Source organism: Gigantopelta aegis, chromosome 4, assembly GCF_016097555.1.
Source record: "Gigantopelta aegis isolate Gae_Host chromosome 4, Gae_host_genome, whole genome shotgun sequence".
NCBI lineage: Eukaryota > Metazoa > Mollusca > Gastropoda > Neomphalida > Peltospiridae > Gigantopelta > Gigantopelta aegis.
This window is the reverse complement of record NC_054702.1, coordinates 58,328,361-58,346,407: the sequence shown is the minus strand read 5'-3', so window position 1 is coordinate 58,346,407 and position 18,047 is coordinate 58,328,361. Positions and strand designations below refer to the sequence as shown.

General features: G+C 38.5%; 1 protein-coding gene across 2 annotated transcripts in view; it reads right to left on the bottom strand.

Moving 5' to 3' along the window:
• LOC121370824 (vacuolar protein sorting-associated protein 13D-like) overlaps nt 1-18,047 on the bottom strand; it is a 118,815-nt gene that overhangs the window by 65,790 nt on the left and 34,978 nt on the right. For both annotated transcript variants that reach the window (XM_041496311.1, XM_041496312.1), the window contains exons 20-34: nt 11,375-11,506; nt 10,776-10,866; nt 10,116-10,243; nt 9,616-9,716; nt 8,826-8,991; nt 7,449-7,609; nt 6,647-6,838; nt 6,269-6,390; nt 6,007-6,148; nt 3,828-5,502; nt 3,325-3,466; nt 2,449-2,611; nt 1,959-2,214; nt 1,324-1,504; nt 36-719 (exon numbers count right to left, since the gene is read on the bottom strand). In XM_041496311.1, coding sequence (XP_041352245.1) covers nt 36-719; nt 1,324-1,504; nt 1,959-2,214; nt 2,449-2,611; nt 3,325-3,466; nt 3,828-5,502; nt 6,007-6,148; nt 6,269-6,390; nt 6,647-6,838; nt 7,449-7,609; nt 8,826-8,991; nt 9,616-9,716; nt 10,116-10,243; nt 10,776-10,866; nt 11,375-11,506 — 4,336 coding nt within the window. The remainder of the gene's footprint in view (nt 1-35; nt 720-1,323; nt 1,505-1,958; nt 2,215-2,448; nt 2,612-3,324; nt 3,467-3,827; nt 5,503-6,006; nt 6,149-6,268; nt 6,391-6,646; nt 6,839-7,448; nt 7,610-8,825; nt 8,992-9,615; nt 9,717-10,115; nt 10,244-10,775; nt 10,867-11,374; nt 11,507-18,047) is intronic.

The following is an 18,047-nucleotide window of genomic DNA, read 5'->3' as shown; positions in this document are numbered from 1 at the left end:
GTCATGCAATTAAAACAACCAGTCAATAATCATACCTCTCTCTGCACCATGCAGGATGAAAACTCCATGTCTCGTGTGACATCTCCTCCACTGTACAACTTCTTGTTCACTCGGCGGGCAGCATAGAGGTCTATATCAGTCAGCGTCAGTGACCACATGTCCAGGAGGCATCGGTAGTCTTCCGACGCCTGAAAGTCACTTACTGACGAACATATGGAAGCCTGTCTCTGTCTTGCCATTTCGTAAACATCACCAGACACGGGTAAGTTAAACACATCGTTAGGATCAACACTTGTTCCCTCCCGCTCAGGTGACTGAATGTCTGCCACTGTTTGTACGTAGGAATACTGTTCATCGTAGGTCGAATCTCGCACGTCATGGTCTAAGCTGCCGTAGATACTCTGGCTCATTAAATCGCCATGTGTCTGAGGAGGAAAGTACTGGTCAAACGTACTCTCTGTCATTGCCTTGTGCGTGTCGGTTTTTCTTTCGGTCTGTGAGTATTTTGCTCGGCATCTGTCTTTCTTGTGTTTGGCCGCAGCTTGAAATGTGCTGGTGCCTTCCTCACCATCAAAGGTGAACGAGTTGGTAATCCTTAACCTGCCCAGGTCCACCACGAGGACATCATCCGTCCTGGAGCTGTGTGGAATAAGAATGATGGGGGACCCTGCCTCAATGTCCAGCTGCATCCGGGTCCCGTGTGTGGCTTTGTCACTGACCTAGAGAATGAAGTGTAACTTAACAAACACTGATACAGGTAACCAGTTGTGATATTACATAAAATAATTTTCAAAATACATGACAATCATTTTAGTGGACACTGGCAACTTCATATCACACACTGAATGAATGAATGAATGAATGCATGAATGGTTTAACGACACCCCAGCACAAAAATACACATCGGCTATTGGGTGTCAGAAAATATTTGTCACTGTATAGTCAAAATTTCAGAAAGAAGATCATTACTTCTGAATAATGATATCTGCTGTTTTAATTGGTAACAGTTGACCTAGGTCATTAGAAAAGGAAAGGAATATTTTCCTTCCACAAGGTAGCAAAGGATTTTTTATATCCTACAGATAAATAGTCAATACTATTATAATAGCCTTTGTGAGATCAGTTGTAAGACATTGGTTGGACTGGCAAAAGATCTGAATCCTTTAAGAGAAACTGATCCTGTGACCCACTCCACATCCGGCAAGTGCTCTAGGTTACTTCTTTAATTAATTAAGACCTTTTTATTAACATACGGTTTTATTTTAAAAAGTATTTTTTTAAGCATACTGTCAAGAGCATATTAATCTGTTGAGAAAAATGAACCTTTTTCCCTGCCGATGCTGCTCGCATTCTCCCGAGTACGTCCTGAAGCTGAAGAAAGTTTTGACAGAATGCCACCACCTCCGACTGGAAACGGTTTGTGTGAATGTATCTCACTGACGACATTCTCAGCTTCAAGCAGATGTCGTACTCTCTCTCAAGCTGGAAATCTGGTATGCCATGTCTATAAAAAAAATAAAAAATTCCATTATTAGTCTTTCAGTCTTGATAAAAGAATTTTTTAAATACAATGAAACTATGAAAAAAACCCTGTATCCATTGGACAAATGTTCTTGTGCAAAATATTTGGAGGGCACTCTAGACTGTGGCAAGTAAAGTTTCTAGTGGGTTCACGTAATGCTACCCTAGAAAATAGATTTAAAAAATAACATTTGTTTTCAGGGCAGGGTGGGGGAGAGTTGACACCGAAACCCCACCTTTACACACGCACTTATTATGACTATGCAGACATGCCAACCCTACTCTAGACTGGTCAGTAGCAAACAGAGATTTCAAGTATAACGGCTATAGAACACCCATTCTTGTCTCTGGTCAGTACTGCTAATAGCTCAGATTATAAAACAATAAAGCTAGTGAAATAAAAACACTTAATAATTGCAATAAAATATGTTGCTAACTTGAACAAGTCGAACTCCAGAGCCTGTCTGCCGACTGTGACAAATCGCTCTCGGTACAGCTCTCCATGGGGTGACTGGTCTACCAGGGACAGATTGCCGAGCTGACCTTTGACCGACATGTTAGAATCGTGCAGCGAGATGTGAGTTTGTAATTTGTGTACTCCAGCCCTGGCCAGCTCATAATCAGGCTTGTTGAGAACAAGACAAAAACTCTCTACAGCAAAGTTGATTTCAGAGTTGATGATTTCTTCCTCATCTGAAATGTTCAATATTTCAAACAAACAAAATACAAAATTGTCCAGTTTAAATGAATATATACACTTTTAAAAATGGTCTTGGTGAATAATGACAGATAATTAAAAGACAATCAGAGGTTTCATTGACATAATATTTTTCAGTAAATAACAACATAAACCATTCAGTATTTGTTGGAGGATATGCTCTGTGACTCAACAATTTACATTATATTTAATTAAATAACAGTTTATACCTTCCAGTTGTTTCGAAGGTTCCACTGGAGACAAGTCCGAGGGGTCATCATCTGAGTTGTGAATCTTTGCACCCATACCGAGGAAGTCAAGCAGAACCACCCACGTCTGGAGGTTGATTGTAGCTTCTAGACAGTTGAAGTGGATGTCAATGAAACGGTTCGTCTAAAACAAAAAAAAACCAATATGGTTTCAGATTACACTGTCAGTGATGACAGGGAAGAATTCAGTGGAATTAACATTTCTCCCATCTCTAGCCATGCAAGATAGACCTATTCCACGACGTCAGCCCATGCTGAATAAATCTGTCTTGCATGGGCTATGACGTCATTGAATTTAACATGGGGAATATTACGGCGTTGGTAATATATGACGTCATATCAATGTGAGTTGGTTAGTTTGAGATTGATATTTTGTTATTAAAAACTTCATTATAAAAGCTATCTTGTTAATTTGTAGTGTTAAATATTATTTAACACATGAAACATATGCAGCAAATATGATAGTATAATTTATTTATGATAAAACAGTCAAATAAAGATGTTACTTTTTCAGCCATCTTTGTTCGTTTGTGTAAAATAATGGTTTATTTATTGAATGGATGGGGAAAAAAAAGACTCCATCATATGTGGCCATGTGGGATAGAAAAAGTACACCCTTGGTGGTGGAAATTTCGACCCTGGGATTCGGTGTACTTTTTTTCTATCCCACATGACCGCATATGATGGAGTCTATTAGTCTCACCTGAGGGCTTTCAATTCCATGATCAAAGCACCTCGAGAGAGCTAGAGCCTGATCCCTGAACTATACAAGAATGCAAGGGATGAACTATGCTGAGCGAACAGCATGCGTTACAGTAACTATGTCTAAAACGGTACCTTGTTGTATTTGTTGACATACTCTGAGGATTTTCTGTCGATGAGAACGACATCAATATACACAAGGTCTTCAGTTTCCTGCCTCGTTTCTATTCCCTCTTCAACCATGGGAGATGGAGGTGGAGTCTGTGGGTAGCCTCCTCTACAAAATATAACACAATTTATAGTTATCAGAACATAAATAAATTGTTACTAACAGTTGGTTAAAAACAATAAGTTAGAGGCAAAAACACTTCAGAACATGACTCAATGTAATGGTAGATTACAAGCAATAGGGCAAAACACTTCAGATCATAAGATACTTGTTTATAAGGATTGATTAAAAAAACATGGAAAATCATTTTTAAATTAGTAAAACTAAAGATTCTGCATTTAATTTGACTAAAAAGATAACTGATATTAAAAAACATATATACATTTCACTAATTATAGACAAAATTTTTTCAAGTATCACACATGAACAAATTAACTCTATCTATAAAAAAAGTAATCAAATCAAATACCCATCAGTCTTTGTTCTCAGGGACCTTGTGAAACTTGCGAAAGCACCAATGTTTTGTGGAATGTACGACTGTTTCGGTGGCTCTTTGTGGAAGCTGGATGGCAGGGAATGTGGCATCAGTGGGTCTGGGGTTATTATGGTGCTGTTTGGACAGGAACTGGAGAGGAACTTCTTCGACTGCCAGTCGAACCCACGTCTGTTCCGACTACTCTCCGACATGATGATCTGCCTGTGAGCCGAGTCGGGCAGTTCGAGCAGGTCATCCATAAGCATGGAGTTAAGCCGGATCTGCATCCTCGTACTGTACTTGTTATCTTTGGTATATTGCACAGAAAAGTCGTGAAGTTTGAGATCGACAAGGCCTTGCTCTCCTTCCCCAAAATTCCACCTCAGTTCCACTTGGAAAAGAGGAACCTCGAACTTGATGTGTTTGGCATAGAACCCTTCTTGTATGGTCGATTCGTGCATGGCCGTGTCTGTGCTAAATTGTGACTGGTCCATGCTGCTTGAGCTTGCATTGTTAGTAGAGTCAGTATTACTTACAGGGTCATTTGGCACACTCACATAGTCATCCTCGTTGTACGCCAAGTTATCCAGTGTCTGAAGTATTTGTTCATAAACTTCCTTTGAGAGGACAAGTTTTAACGGCGAAGAAATCTTGACTGCAACATCCAGCACTGCATTAGACAGTGATGCTTGTAATGGTTTGTTGGGTGACCGTGACATTGAACTGGGATTTTGAAATCCCTCGGGATTGATGAAGGGAAAATCAACAGTCTTTGTAGCTATGTCCAGTTCGACAGCGGTGTCGTACAAAATTGGAATGCGGGGCACTTGTGAGAAACTGTTGACAGATGTTCCTAAACTGCCGGAGAATGTCGTCTCTGTAAGATCGACCGAGTAGAGATTCATGTTTCTCAGAGAGATGTGAATCGTGTGTGTCTGGTCACGGACACTGTCGCCCTCCTGTTCAGAATGATCTACATTGGTTACTGTGATCTCACCAAGATGAGCAAGAAGCACATGCGAACTGGTTGGGGTCCGAGGAAGGACAATGATGGGCGTTTCCATTCTCGCTCGGACTCTAATAACGGGTCCTGAAATGTTGGCATCCAGAGATGTCTGTGAACCGTACACGTCATCAAACATGACCCCATCTGCGAAGTCACCCATAGAAATGTCTTTACGCAAGGCAAACGACATTTCATGGGAATCCAGAGCTCCAACCATTCCTCTGGCCATCTCGCTGGCAGCCTTTCCAACGGTCGATGCAAAGGATGACATGTATTCCTGGAACTCCGACAACCCATCCATCAGCTCCTGGAGAAACAGCGGACAATGGGTGTAGTACAAGGAGGCCATGTCGAAATTTGCCAAGATTTCATCGGACGAGACATGCATTTTGTGAAATACGCTTTCAATCTCGGGATCACAGTAGTTCTTGGACACGGTGAATGAGCACGCCTGCTTGGTGTTGGCGGGAGTTTCCTCGAACATGGTGTCGTCTCGCGCCGTCTGGTACATGGCTGAAGGGAAGGTGACCGGAGACACGAGGCAGTCGGGCTGGTCCCACTGAGTCTCGCCCAGGCTAAACACCTGCTGGTACTGCGTGGCTTCCGGTGACACGTCATTCAGGTGAAGTCCTCCCAGGCTGCCTTCCACCATCCACCCTTCCTCTGTCAGACAAACACACAAATGTTTATGCAGTGATGCAAATTTGTCAATGTAGACAAATGTTTTTTAAAAATCCTTTACAAATATCTCATTTTGTTCATGAAAGACAAGTACAACGTAAATTTCTTTATAACAGATTTAATTAAATATACCATTAAGGTTGTTTCCAATAAAGACATGCTAGAAGAATTGTACAGCTGTTTGTATTGTTCCCTTCATTTATTTGAAGGGTAGCTAGGACAAATAAACAATTGTTGTAACACCCAAAAGTTAATTTTTAACCTTTAAATACATTTTTTTACCAAACCACATTTTATCTTAATTTTAAAACTATTCTAAAAACCCATTCTAATATAATTTCCAATAATTAAGGCCACCTTTTTAAATTAAACATCAAGGAGTATATTTTACTACAATAATCCTGCCAATCCATGCTTTTAGCATATTAAAATAAAAAACAATAATTGCTTCAGCATTATGGATTGAAATATTTTAGGATTTCTCACCCAGTGAAGCATGAATCTTAGCAGTAGTCAAGGTAGCTGTTGCAATTTTCTTCCCAGTTTTCCTCCCATCTTTCTCTATAAACCGGGGCAGCATTATGTTAAGCCGCTTAAATATGGAAGTGACAATGACTTTACGATCTTTCTGCAAAAACAAGAAAAAAACAATTTAGACAATTTTGCGACTTGATTAATGAATCTTTTTTGTTTTCCCTACTTTCACAGATTTTAAAACAATAAGACTGTTATGCCAGTCTTTACTTACCTTGGGTAAATCTTGATCCACAAGCTGGACTTGTGCTGTAGATTTTCTTTGGTTTTTGGTACTCAAGCTTGGGAATGTTCTTTTTAAAAAGCTTAACACTTCTACCAGTGTTTCTTGATTGGCTGCAAAATGAAGTGAAAAAAAAATATTAATAATAATAATAAATAATAATAATATTATTATTAACACTGTATTAGCAGTTTCAAAAGATTTAATGTGAAGACAATAACAAAAATGGTTTAAAAAAAAATAAAGCACTAATTTATGCTAATAAAGAGGTAAGCACAGTTGAAAAGGATCAAAGAAAACAGCTTAATAATGAAGGTACGTCACTTGGCTTTTCATGAAACTAAGTAAATATTATGTAAGACTCTTTACCAATGATGTCCAAGTTGTTGAACTGAAGGTTAACTATCTGCAGTCCATCCGACGTTTTATCTGGGTTGGTTGCATCAGTATGAACTATTTCGTATTCTAAAATAATCAGGGCTTCAGGCTGCACTGCTGTAGGTGGCATATCTTGCAGATTTAGCTTCTCTGGATCCTCACCAGTCAAATTACTATCGGAACCTGAAACAGAAATATAAATAATTCAAACTATTTTGAGCGAAGAAGTTAGCTGGAGTACAGATGTTTCAGTTATGTGGAATGTAACTTCCACGTAACTTGTCTACAGTTGTGAAATGCCAATCCCCAAAATGTGACAAAAAGGAGCCTCCTGAATAGATTCATATTATATAGTCTACAAAATAAATGTTCTTAAATAATTAAATCCTTCCTGACAATGAAAAATGCTTATGCAATGAAGGGTGAATTGCACTCAGAAAACATAATTCTGGTCTTGTATTACGTATGTTGAATAAGACTAAATAGGTATGTAATAAAATATTTTAAAGGTTTGTTTTTCAACCCCCCCCCCCCCCCCCCCGCCCCCCCCCCAAATTTTTTTAAAAAAAAATCTCTCTCTCAACCTATCCAAATTTTGTCCTAGCAATACCAGCTATTGTGATCAAACAACAAAATTTGTACATAAAGTAAAAAATGTGTTTTGTTTCACACCACTACAGCACATTGATTTATTAATCATCTGCTATTGCATGTCAAACAAGCACCTCAGGTGAGTGCTCTACCAACTGAGTTAGCTCCCACCCTCCTATCTGTACATAAGAAATGCCCCCACCTGATGAGCTGACTTTACGGAATGCATTAAACAGTTTCTCCTGCATGGACTGCGAAGCATGGAACTGGAAATCAGTACAATCTTCCGGTGAGGTTGGCGAGCCGGGACTGAGCGGGGAGGTCGCCCCAGACCCTCGCATGCTTCCACTCTTACTGTCCAGGCTGAAAAAACATTAAAAATCCACATTGATCAGGGTTTAGACTTAAGTCCATAAAATATTAACAGAATTTGACAAATTTATTAAGAAATCGGTCGCCAAATTCAAGTTTCATTTAACCAAACAGAAAAAATGAAGAAAACTTTAAGTGTTTTCTCTTTTATTAATACTTATCCTGACCTCTGACATTGTGGATATGGGGGGGGGGGGGGGGAGAGAATGCACACAAAAAGAAGAAGAAAGAAATGTTTTATTTAACGACGCACTCATTTTATTTTATATGGCGTCAGACATATGGTTAAGGACCACACAGATATTGAAAGAGGAAACCTCCTGTCGCCACTTCATGGGTTACTCTTTTTGATTAGCAGCAAGGGATCTTTTAAATGCACCATGTCACAGACAGGGTAGTACATACCACAGCCTTTGATATACCAGTTGTGGTGCACTGGCTGGAACAAGAAATAACCCAATGGGCCCACTGACAGGGATTGATCTCATACCGACCGCGTATCAAGCGAGCGCTGAACCACTGGGCTATGTCCCGCCTCAAGGTCAGAGGTCAGGATAGAGTACAAAGAAAAGGCTACACATCTATAAATGACAAGATGATTTCCAAATTAGCTTTTTGGCGAATTAGTAATGAAGTATATTCGCCAAATGCAACTTTAATTCACATTTGGCGACTTGGCGAGCGACAGCTTAAACCCCAATTGATTCAAGCCACGAACCCTGACCCTAGTTTCCAAGGTAACTACCATTTCTGTTGTGAATACAATTAATTTTGAGTTAATACAAACACCAGGATGACAAGGAACACACTAAATTTTGGATTTTAAATGTTTTAAGTAATGTGTGAGTTAATGGCAACACAGCTGTAATAGCTCAAAGTGTTTAACACTTCACAATAATTAAAATAGAGGCTTTAGACTGGAAATGTAATACCAAACACATAATAAGCATACTTGTAAATGATATACTGAATACACCATAATATAATGGTAATATAGTATAGTAACAACCCTCCAAAGCAGACACCCATGGCACCAAATAAAACATCAAGTTTTAAGGGGCTTCTGGTTTACAAAGATTCTGTTCTGTACAGACATTTAAAAAAGGAGCACGAAAAACATCCAATTTTGAAATAATTTTAGCTTTTTGAAGGTCCGGTTTTGAGGGGTTTCAATCTGTGTTTAAAAAAAACGAAAACAAATCCATACACAAGGTTTTTATGGGAAGCAATGAGCAGCTCAAAATCGGTGCCATAGCTCTGTAAGGCATCAACGACCAGCAGACTGTGCACTGTGAGTTTGAGAGATGTGTTGTGAGGCTTCTTTGACACGTCAGCTTGTACGCCGGAAATCCTCAACTCAACCAATGCTTGATCTGCAAAAAAAAAAATAATCAGAGGATTTAACTCAACTTTTTATTTTAAACAAAAATAATTACAAAGAAAATAAGGTCTACATGCTTCATTTTGGATATGATATAAATAAGTCAAAGAGAAGAAAAATCAGACTGACATTTTCAGTAGATATTTAATTAAAATTCAGTCAGATACATGTATAGATAAACTGAATTAAATTTTGTAATTTAAGGAAAAACTGGAAATTGTGCTTCTTGGGATGTGGACAGAATCAGCATACTGTTTGTTCCAGTTCAAATGATGTGTTTAACAGCTGCTACTATTACAATCACTATAATAACGGCAGGTTACTATTTTGTAATTATGACCTAGCTTATGTAAAATAAATAAATATAACAATTACACAAAGATTACATTGACTGTCATTCAAACTTACTGCACCGACTCTCATTACATTTGACATTCCATGATTACAACACTGGTCATTATAACCAAAAATCACTTTGGTACCAACTATAATGGTTTCAAGTTACTAACAATGTTAACTTTACTAAGACCAGATTGCGATTCGCATATTTTGTTTCTTCCAATGAACCTAGAGCATTTTGACCCATATACAAATGACTAATGTTAGTCATACCTACCTTGACTGTGCACCTCAACTGACAGACTCTGAATTAGGAACTGGAAAACAATCAGCTTGTTGTCTATTTCTTCTTTCCCAGATTTCACAATGTTGTCTGATCTATAAAACAAACTGCCAAATTAATATAGTATCAACACAGTAGTCAAGAGTATCGTATGTACTGCTAACGGATTTACAAACAAATTACCAATATAGTATCACTATTTTACCTAATCAGAAGCATCATTATTATTTAGGTTTCATAACACCATAAAAAAAAAAAAAAATTTAAGTCTCTAACAGAATCCTAACACGTAATGAACTGGATCAGCCCTTTTCCAAAAACATTTTCTTATATAAAGATATACAAAGCCAAAGATATACAAAAAATGCATGTCATAAAATTACAAAAATTAGTAGTACTAGTTTAGTGCACAAATATTCTAAGATATTTGGTTGATTTTCAAAAGTAGTTTTTCTGAATATGAAAAGCAATGACTGACCAAGTTCTGAACTTACTCCAACACTGGTCGTGCATCCTCGGACATTTCTGATTCAAGACTTGCCGTTGATATATTCTCAACAAAACCAGTTTCAGAGGTTGAAGATGACGATAAAATTTTAACACACACGTCTATAGCTTGTATCTGCGACATAAAACAAAACATATCAATACAGAAGAACTAAAATATTATTACAACTTACATCTTAAATTGACGAACCATGCAGAAATATTTGAACAAGTTGATTTAATAATAAACATTTAATAGTGATCAGTTATAAGCTTATGCATGGGATAAAAAATATAATACTATAAAAAGGCAGGGCTTGTCCTGGTTAAAAAGAAAAAAGAAGTCCTCTTTGCGTTTTAATAATATTGAAAAAACAAACAGTAAATATTTTTTTAATAGCTAAATGCTAAACTTTGTAACCAACTACTCTTTAATAATCACAAAATTTGTAGCCAAGTTTTTTTTTTTCGTACTCGGATAACTTGACTTCTGACAAAGCCATGCATTAGTAACATTTTACCGATTTGAACACATTATTTTCAACAAAAGATTTTTACTTATTCTTAATGTATGAGATTTAAAAACAAAACACACAACAACAAAAAAACCTTAAAGATCTTTACTCCTCAGTTACATCCATACTGATATGTCACTGACAATAACTGACCTTTCGTTCATTCAAGTGGAAAGTGAAAGCTGGAAGGTTTCCTGCCATGGTCATCTTGGGCCACTGAGGATCGGATGTCACAACAAGACGTCTGGAAGTCAGAAAGAAAAAAAATAGTTCGAGACAAACACCGTTTTGTTATATAACGCTCAAATCGCCAACTTTTTATGCAGTTAAGGGGCAAGATTATCATTCTGTTGAATCAGTTAATTTAGTACAACTACTCTTTAATAATCACAAAGTTACTGCACATAGATTACCTACATGTAGATCCATCTGACAAGAGACCATTGAAGGCAATAATATTCTTTTTGTCAATTGTAAAATAAGAATTCTGCGGAAATAAGTATCACACCTATCATATACGTTTTTGGTGCACTGTGATCTTTTAATATAGGTGCAACTATACACCTAGCTTCATTCACCTAGGACTTATAGTTTGTGAGAAAACTGATCTAAACACAAAACTTTAAATGCAAATATTGACACTGTCAGAAAAGTAATACCTCTATCACGTCTTTGTACTTTGTAAAGGCGAGAGAAAAACAGATTTAAAGAAGACATACTTCATGCGCTTATAATACACGGTTAACACACACCTCTCTAGCTGCAGGGATATGGTGAAGCGGTCAATAACATGCAGCCGACTGGACACCCGACTGTAGGCATGTCTCCAGTTATCCTGGGGCCGGCCGAGGAGAACCTGCATGTCCGTCAGCTCAATGTTGTACCTGAAACAGGGAGTTTACTGTTTACTATTTCTGTAAGGCATTGTTCTTCACTATGTATTTTTCCATTTAAAGATTGATAGTTTTGATTAAACCAAAAGCATTTGGATTGGCTTGTGATCCTTTTTAGCTTTAAGTTAAAACCTAAAGCATGTGAGTTGTCGGAGTAAATGCAACATATTTCTGGTTGGTTTCTTCTGTTTGCATCTTGGCTTTAAAGGAACAGACCCTAGTTTTTAAACACTACAACATATTTTTCACTATTAGAGCTGTTTATGATCACCGAAATCATACTTTACTTAGATTTTATTGTTCAGATTATTCATTTTCGTACATTCGAAGTGTTTTTGGTCATCCTGGTGTTTTTAATATTGCAAAATGCATTATTCATCTTTTTAAAAGCGCACGTGCGTCTGAGAAGTAACGGTTAGTCTATTTTTAAGGATATTTCAACATCACAGACTCTGGTTTCACTCTGTTGTATCCAAATTTGTTACAGGTTTGTACATTAACCAAACTAGGGTTGAAACTATGGTCTAGGTGAAAAATATTCCTTAGTGTTTAAAAACTAGGGTCTGTCCCTTTAATATTCATTTGACTGTTTGTCTCACAAATATGTAAGGAAGATGAAAAGACATATGAATCCATTTATGTAGCTCAAAACACGATCTTAATTCAAATTTAAATATTTAATTTCCACTTTAGTCAACAGGTTTTAACAGGCCGACCAACTTTCCAGAATTTTCAAAAAAATCTGGAATTTTCATCACGTACTCGGAATTCCAGAATTGATGCCAAATATCCGGAATTTTTTTCAAATTCACTCAAATTGTTTTTTTAAGCAACTAATTGTTATTACATTCTACATTCTTAGAATTAAATAGCAGGGCCGTAGCTAGCATGGGGAAAAAAATTCGGAAAGCATTATAGAAACTTAAAGAAAAGGAGTTTTAGACTATTAACTACTCAGTTGCCCCCCCCTCCCCCCCCCCCCCCCCCGCCCAAAACAAAAAATCCTACCTACAGCCCTGAATAGGCCTATCTTTATCACTCATTTCAACCTGAGTTCCGTTTTGTGCCATTATCCATGCCGCGGGCGTGTCTATTGTCAACAGCTGACCAATGAAAATGTTGAGTAAACTGAAGCCATATATGAAAATTTCCTTTCTTATTTATTATACTAGAATAGTTAATGTATTTATTTTAAATATCATAGACGTACATGTATGTTCCTGCGTGGCAGGCATCAGTTCTATGGCGATGTATGCAGTTTTGTCACTGTGTATGAAAGCATGACTATACAACAGAAGAATGCTACGATCTTACAAAAACAAAACAAAAACCGAACCAATAATTGCCTTCTTTTCATTGGCTTTCATATGCAACATTTGACTAAATAATATTTGGCCACCCCTAATCTATTATATGATGCATCCATGACATTAATACACCTACTAATATTATTTTATTCAAGTAAGTTAAATAATAACGCAATTTCTTTTTTTGGACACTGGCTCCCCAAAAGTTTAACTGTAATTAGAAAATTTGTTTCTAATTTTCATTATTGTTCATACTTACCTAGTGCTAGCACAACAAATATGCTATTCAACCTGAGTCATACCTACACACTGCAGAATTCTCTCCCTTGCCGGATATGCGCAATGCTATCCTTGCACGGGCTACCTGTAACTTCATTCTTGGTTCAAAGTCCACCCACCGAGGGAAAGCCTCATAGGGGTGGGTGGGAGGTATAGTTTGTTGTGCTAGCACTAGGTAAGTATGAATAATAATGAAAATTAGAAACAAATTTTCTAATACGGTAGTCTTATTCAACTTACTGTGCTAGCACAACAAATATGCTATAACGGACGTGCAATGACACCGTTAGAGCACGTGAATTCAACATTAATGGGAGGAGGTAGGAAAATAGAGGACTTACCCGTACCCAAAAAGCTCCTTTGAAGTAATGACATGGAGATAGGACGAACCACGACATACGGTAACAAGGAGTCAAAAAAACTTTTGGGAATAAAAAGGGGCTTCCCAAAAGAAAAACTCATCCCCATGAAAGGGAGGAAAAACATCTCCCCTGGGAGAGGAAACGGTAGACAACACTACAAAAAACCCCATCCCTCAGAAAAGGGTGGAGTGTTAAACATGTCCGAAGCGTGAATCGATGGCAGTCGGACGGAAAAGAGGTCGACCCCTTTCTGCTGCCCTGCGCACAGACACGACGTGTTGAGCCGCAATGACTGTCTGGATCCTACGCGTACTGTCAGGACCAACCGCCATATCCCGGAAATAGAAACGGTCGAAAGTGTGCCGTCCTTTCCAAACCCCTGCATTCATGACCTTTATAATATCTAAAGAGTCATGAAAATTCAGGGAAGCAGAAATGGCTCGGATCTCATGTGGTTTAACAGAGAAATTCCGTAACACATGATCACCCGCCAACTCATATGCTAGCTTGATGGTAGCTGCTATCCATCGAGACAAAGCATTTTTTGTGACATCATCCGGCCTAATGGTATAAGAAATAAACAATCTCTTTTTACCCTGCCGCCGGTTTTTCGTACGCTCCAAATAATACTTCAATGCTCTCACCGGGCAAAGAAGTCTATCCGAGTTATCAGATGACAGTGTACGAGATAAACTGTGAATGACAGTAGGTGGAAACTCTTCCCCCGGAGACTGGTTTTTAGCAACAAAGATAGGGTCGGTACATAAAGTGACAGACCCGTCCGAATTGTAATCAACCAAGTCATGCAAAAAAACATGTATCTCACTGATCCGACGACAAGCTGCCAGTGAAACCAGAAACAGAGTCTTCCACGTCAAGGCACGAAGACTAGGAAACCTCAACGGCTCATAGGCGCACACCCTTAAGAGCATGTAACACCAGAAAGACATTCCATTTCAGAATAATGCAAGGTCGTTCAACCGTGGATTGTAATGATTTAAAGGAGACCAGACACCAAAAGACATGTAGTGTGTAATGGATTAAGTTAGCGTCAAAGACCGCATTACTCTAACGCCTGCGCGTCTTAGGTTTGGGGTAAAAACAGAAGTGGGCGGGATTATGCATAGATCTGAACGAAAGCGAGGCAATACGTCATCGGTGAGAGTTACCAAGCAATACCGGTACACGTGTTGATTCTTTGGTTGTGCCTTTTAGTCGTCTTTTTTTTTTGTCTCCAGGTTTATCGGAAATTTAATTTACAAGATAATTAGTGTTATTATATACTGTCGACGTAATTATATAATGGTTAACTGCGCAGTGTTTAACTGAAACAGTAACAGCAATGTATCCCAAGAAACGGCCAACATCATGGTTTCGATTTCCAAAAAAAAAACGAAAGTTGTTTTAAAACATGGACGCATTTTTGTCGTCGAACAGGCTTTACACCAACTAAATACAGCAGGTTATGGTACATTTACAATGTGAAAATTAAAACAAGTATGTACTTAAGATATACATTAAATAAAGGTATTGCAATTTGTTCACATACGAATATTTAAACTTCACATTTATTTACCTATAATTATCAAATTAATTTTCACCGACAGCCCATAACGACTCCATACTAACGTCTCTTGATCTAGTTGGTTTGTTAACTTCATAACAAAACACCTTCAAAACATGAATTATTACGTTAGTTAACAATGTTTATCGTCAGTTCAGTATATTGTCATTAAAATTAAAATTCTAAAACTTTGGCAGGAACAACATAAGTACTCTGGCCAGAAGGAATGATGGTTAAATAATTTTAAAGCTAGTGTCGATTATTAAAGCATAATAAAATTGTACTTTTCAATGCTTTCTGTATGCCATATTAAAAATACTCTACACCAAATAATTATTTTAATACCTACCATTTCAAACCTATAACCACCCAATATACTCCTTTGAATATATTTAGTTTTTACAGGCCCGTGGGGGGGGGCATTGACGGACTGAGTATAAACTCTACATCAGATTTTGGTTACAATGGCAAAAATTAATGTGATAAAGAAAAGCTCACAAGTGGGGGGCACCCCTCCCCTCCCCCCCCCCCCCCCCCCCCCCCCCTCCCCCCTCCCCCCAGTTCCTACGGGCCTGTTTTATTACGTACCCTCAAATTATTTCGACTGTTACCATAAAATAATATAATTAATCACTTTTGGCATCTAGCAATTTAAAGCAAAATTAACAATAGTTACCACATGGAATAAGCATCATATATTATTATGTTTTACCTGTAATATATTTTCATCAGGACTTCCTTCTTCTTCCATGAATGATTAAAGAAAATAACACTGGACATATTGTAATTATTTTTATTTTATTCCAATATATAACAAATGTGTTTTATGTTTGTTTGAAATCATGATTAGAAAATCCTAAAGATAAAAGGAACTGGTTCCTAACTGCACCCTCTACATATTATCTACATTTGTATAGGCCTGTAGGAACAATATTTGAAGTGTGTGTGTGTGTGTGTGTGTGGGGGGGGGGGGGGGGAGGGGGGAGGGGAGAGGGGAATACAGTCTCTAGTGAGGGATACAAACTAGATTTTTTTATGTTTATATCATTTTTATTTATGCAAAGTAGTGAAAATTTAAAACATACATTTTCATCCTAGAGTGTGTGATGGAGAACGAACCCCTAGGCCCGCCCCTCCCCAGTTCCTACGGGCCTGTTGTATTTTATATTAATAAATGCAGACTACATAATAATATTGTCGATAAGACATATTAGTTGTAAAGTGATTGTCAGTATGTGGCAACAGTATATTTTCCAACATTTCTGTGTTTCTGTGCCCGGCTGTGGACATTTTCGGCAGACTGGTAACACATTTTTTTAATAATTAAAAATACACGGTTTAACCAAACACATTAAAACGTGGAGGGTAACTAGTTAAGAGAACAAAGTTTTTTGTTAAATTATTATATCTTGCTTTGGTGAGGAGGGGACGCTTTTTGCAAATTTGCGAAATCGGCCTCTGGAATATCCACTGACGTGTCATATTTACATCTATGCTGAACAAGATTTATGATGAAATATTATTACATTTTGTGTGCTTTTCTTCTAATTAGGTCCATTTGCTTCAGTTTACATTAAAAATGTCATAAAAAATTATGTTTAAAAAAATGCTTGTATGCTAGTCTATGTGTGGCTTCCTCATCTTCGTCGGCAGTTGATTCATCCAAATTTTCGTCTAAGACATTTCCAGGATTAGGGACAAAGTCTCTGATAAGTGGTTCAAACTGATACGGTTTGATGCCATTAGCACAAGCTGGACACAATTCTTCGTCACTCGAATCGCTAAGTTCGTCCATGCTGCTTGGTAGTTTCTTCAGTTTTCCTCTCATCGATGACGTCACGGGTCTAGCTCATCAATTGTCGACAGTTTCCGGCAAACATCGGCGAAAAAAAACCCCCAACCAAGACTGGCACGCTTAACTTAGTCAATAAGGGCAGCGCTGTAGTTGCGTGTTGTGGTTTATGACGGCAAACAATTCATTACGCCGTATATATGATTTGGTGTCCGGTCTCCTTTAAGTAAATCATGCAACACCAAGTTCGTAGAAAAGTCACGACATCCACACTGTTTAAGAGTAGTAAAAATCGCAGCTCTGTGACTTTTCACTGTCGTGACTTTAAGTTTCCTTTCTTGGACCAACGCCAGAAAGTACTCCACTAAATCGTTGACAGTAGGCGATAAGGGATCGAAATCCCGTGCGTTCGCCCAACGAACCCACATACGCCAGTGACACTGATAAACCGACTCGGTAGATTTGCGCTTTGCTGAAGAGACGAGATGCGCAATTCTTGTCGAAAAACCTCTGCGTCGCAAGGAAGCCCTGATAACCTCCACGCGTGAAGCCGGAAGACCTCCGGCTTCGGATGCCACACCGTCTGACTCAGTCGCTGGCTGAGTAGATCGGACAACACTGGTAACCGGAACGGGACTGCCACTAACAGTGACAGGAGCTGTGGAAACCAGGGCTGCACCACCCACAGAGGAGCTATCAACGTCACGTGACAAGGTTCCTGGACCACTTTAGTCAACACCTTGCCGAGTAAGACAGGAGGAGGGAAGGCATAAAAATCCAGTTCCGTCCAATCCATACTTAATGCATCGTACTCCAACGCCAATGTGTCCGGTACCGGGGACACGAACACCGGCAATTGGTTGTTCAACCGTGTGGCAAACATGCCCACCTGTGGACTGCCCCACACCCGAAGAACCGCTGCGACCACCCCTTTGTTCAACATCCACTCCGTCTGAACAGGGGTATGTCGACTGAGGGCATCTGCTAACACATTCACCGATGAAGGAATGTGTTTCGCCCACAGAGTGGTTCCTAGTTGGTCGCAGAATTCCAAAATCGCAAGAGCTTTGCGACCCAAAGTCTCCGATTTGGTTCCACCCCAACGATTGAGATATGCCACTACCGACGTATTGTCACATCTCATCAGAATTCGACGGTGTCGAAGAACACACCGGAAATGAAGACAAGCACGATGCACTGCCTCCATCTCCAAACAGTTGATATGAAG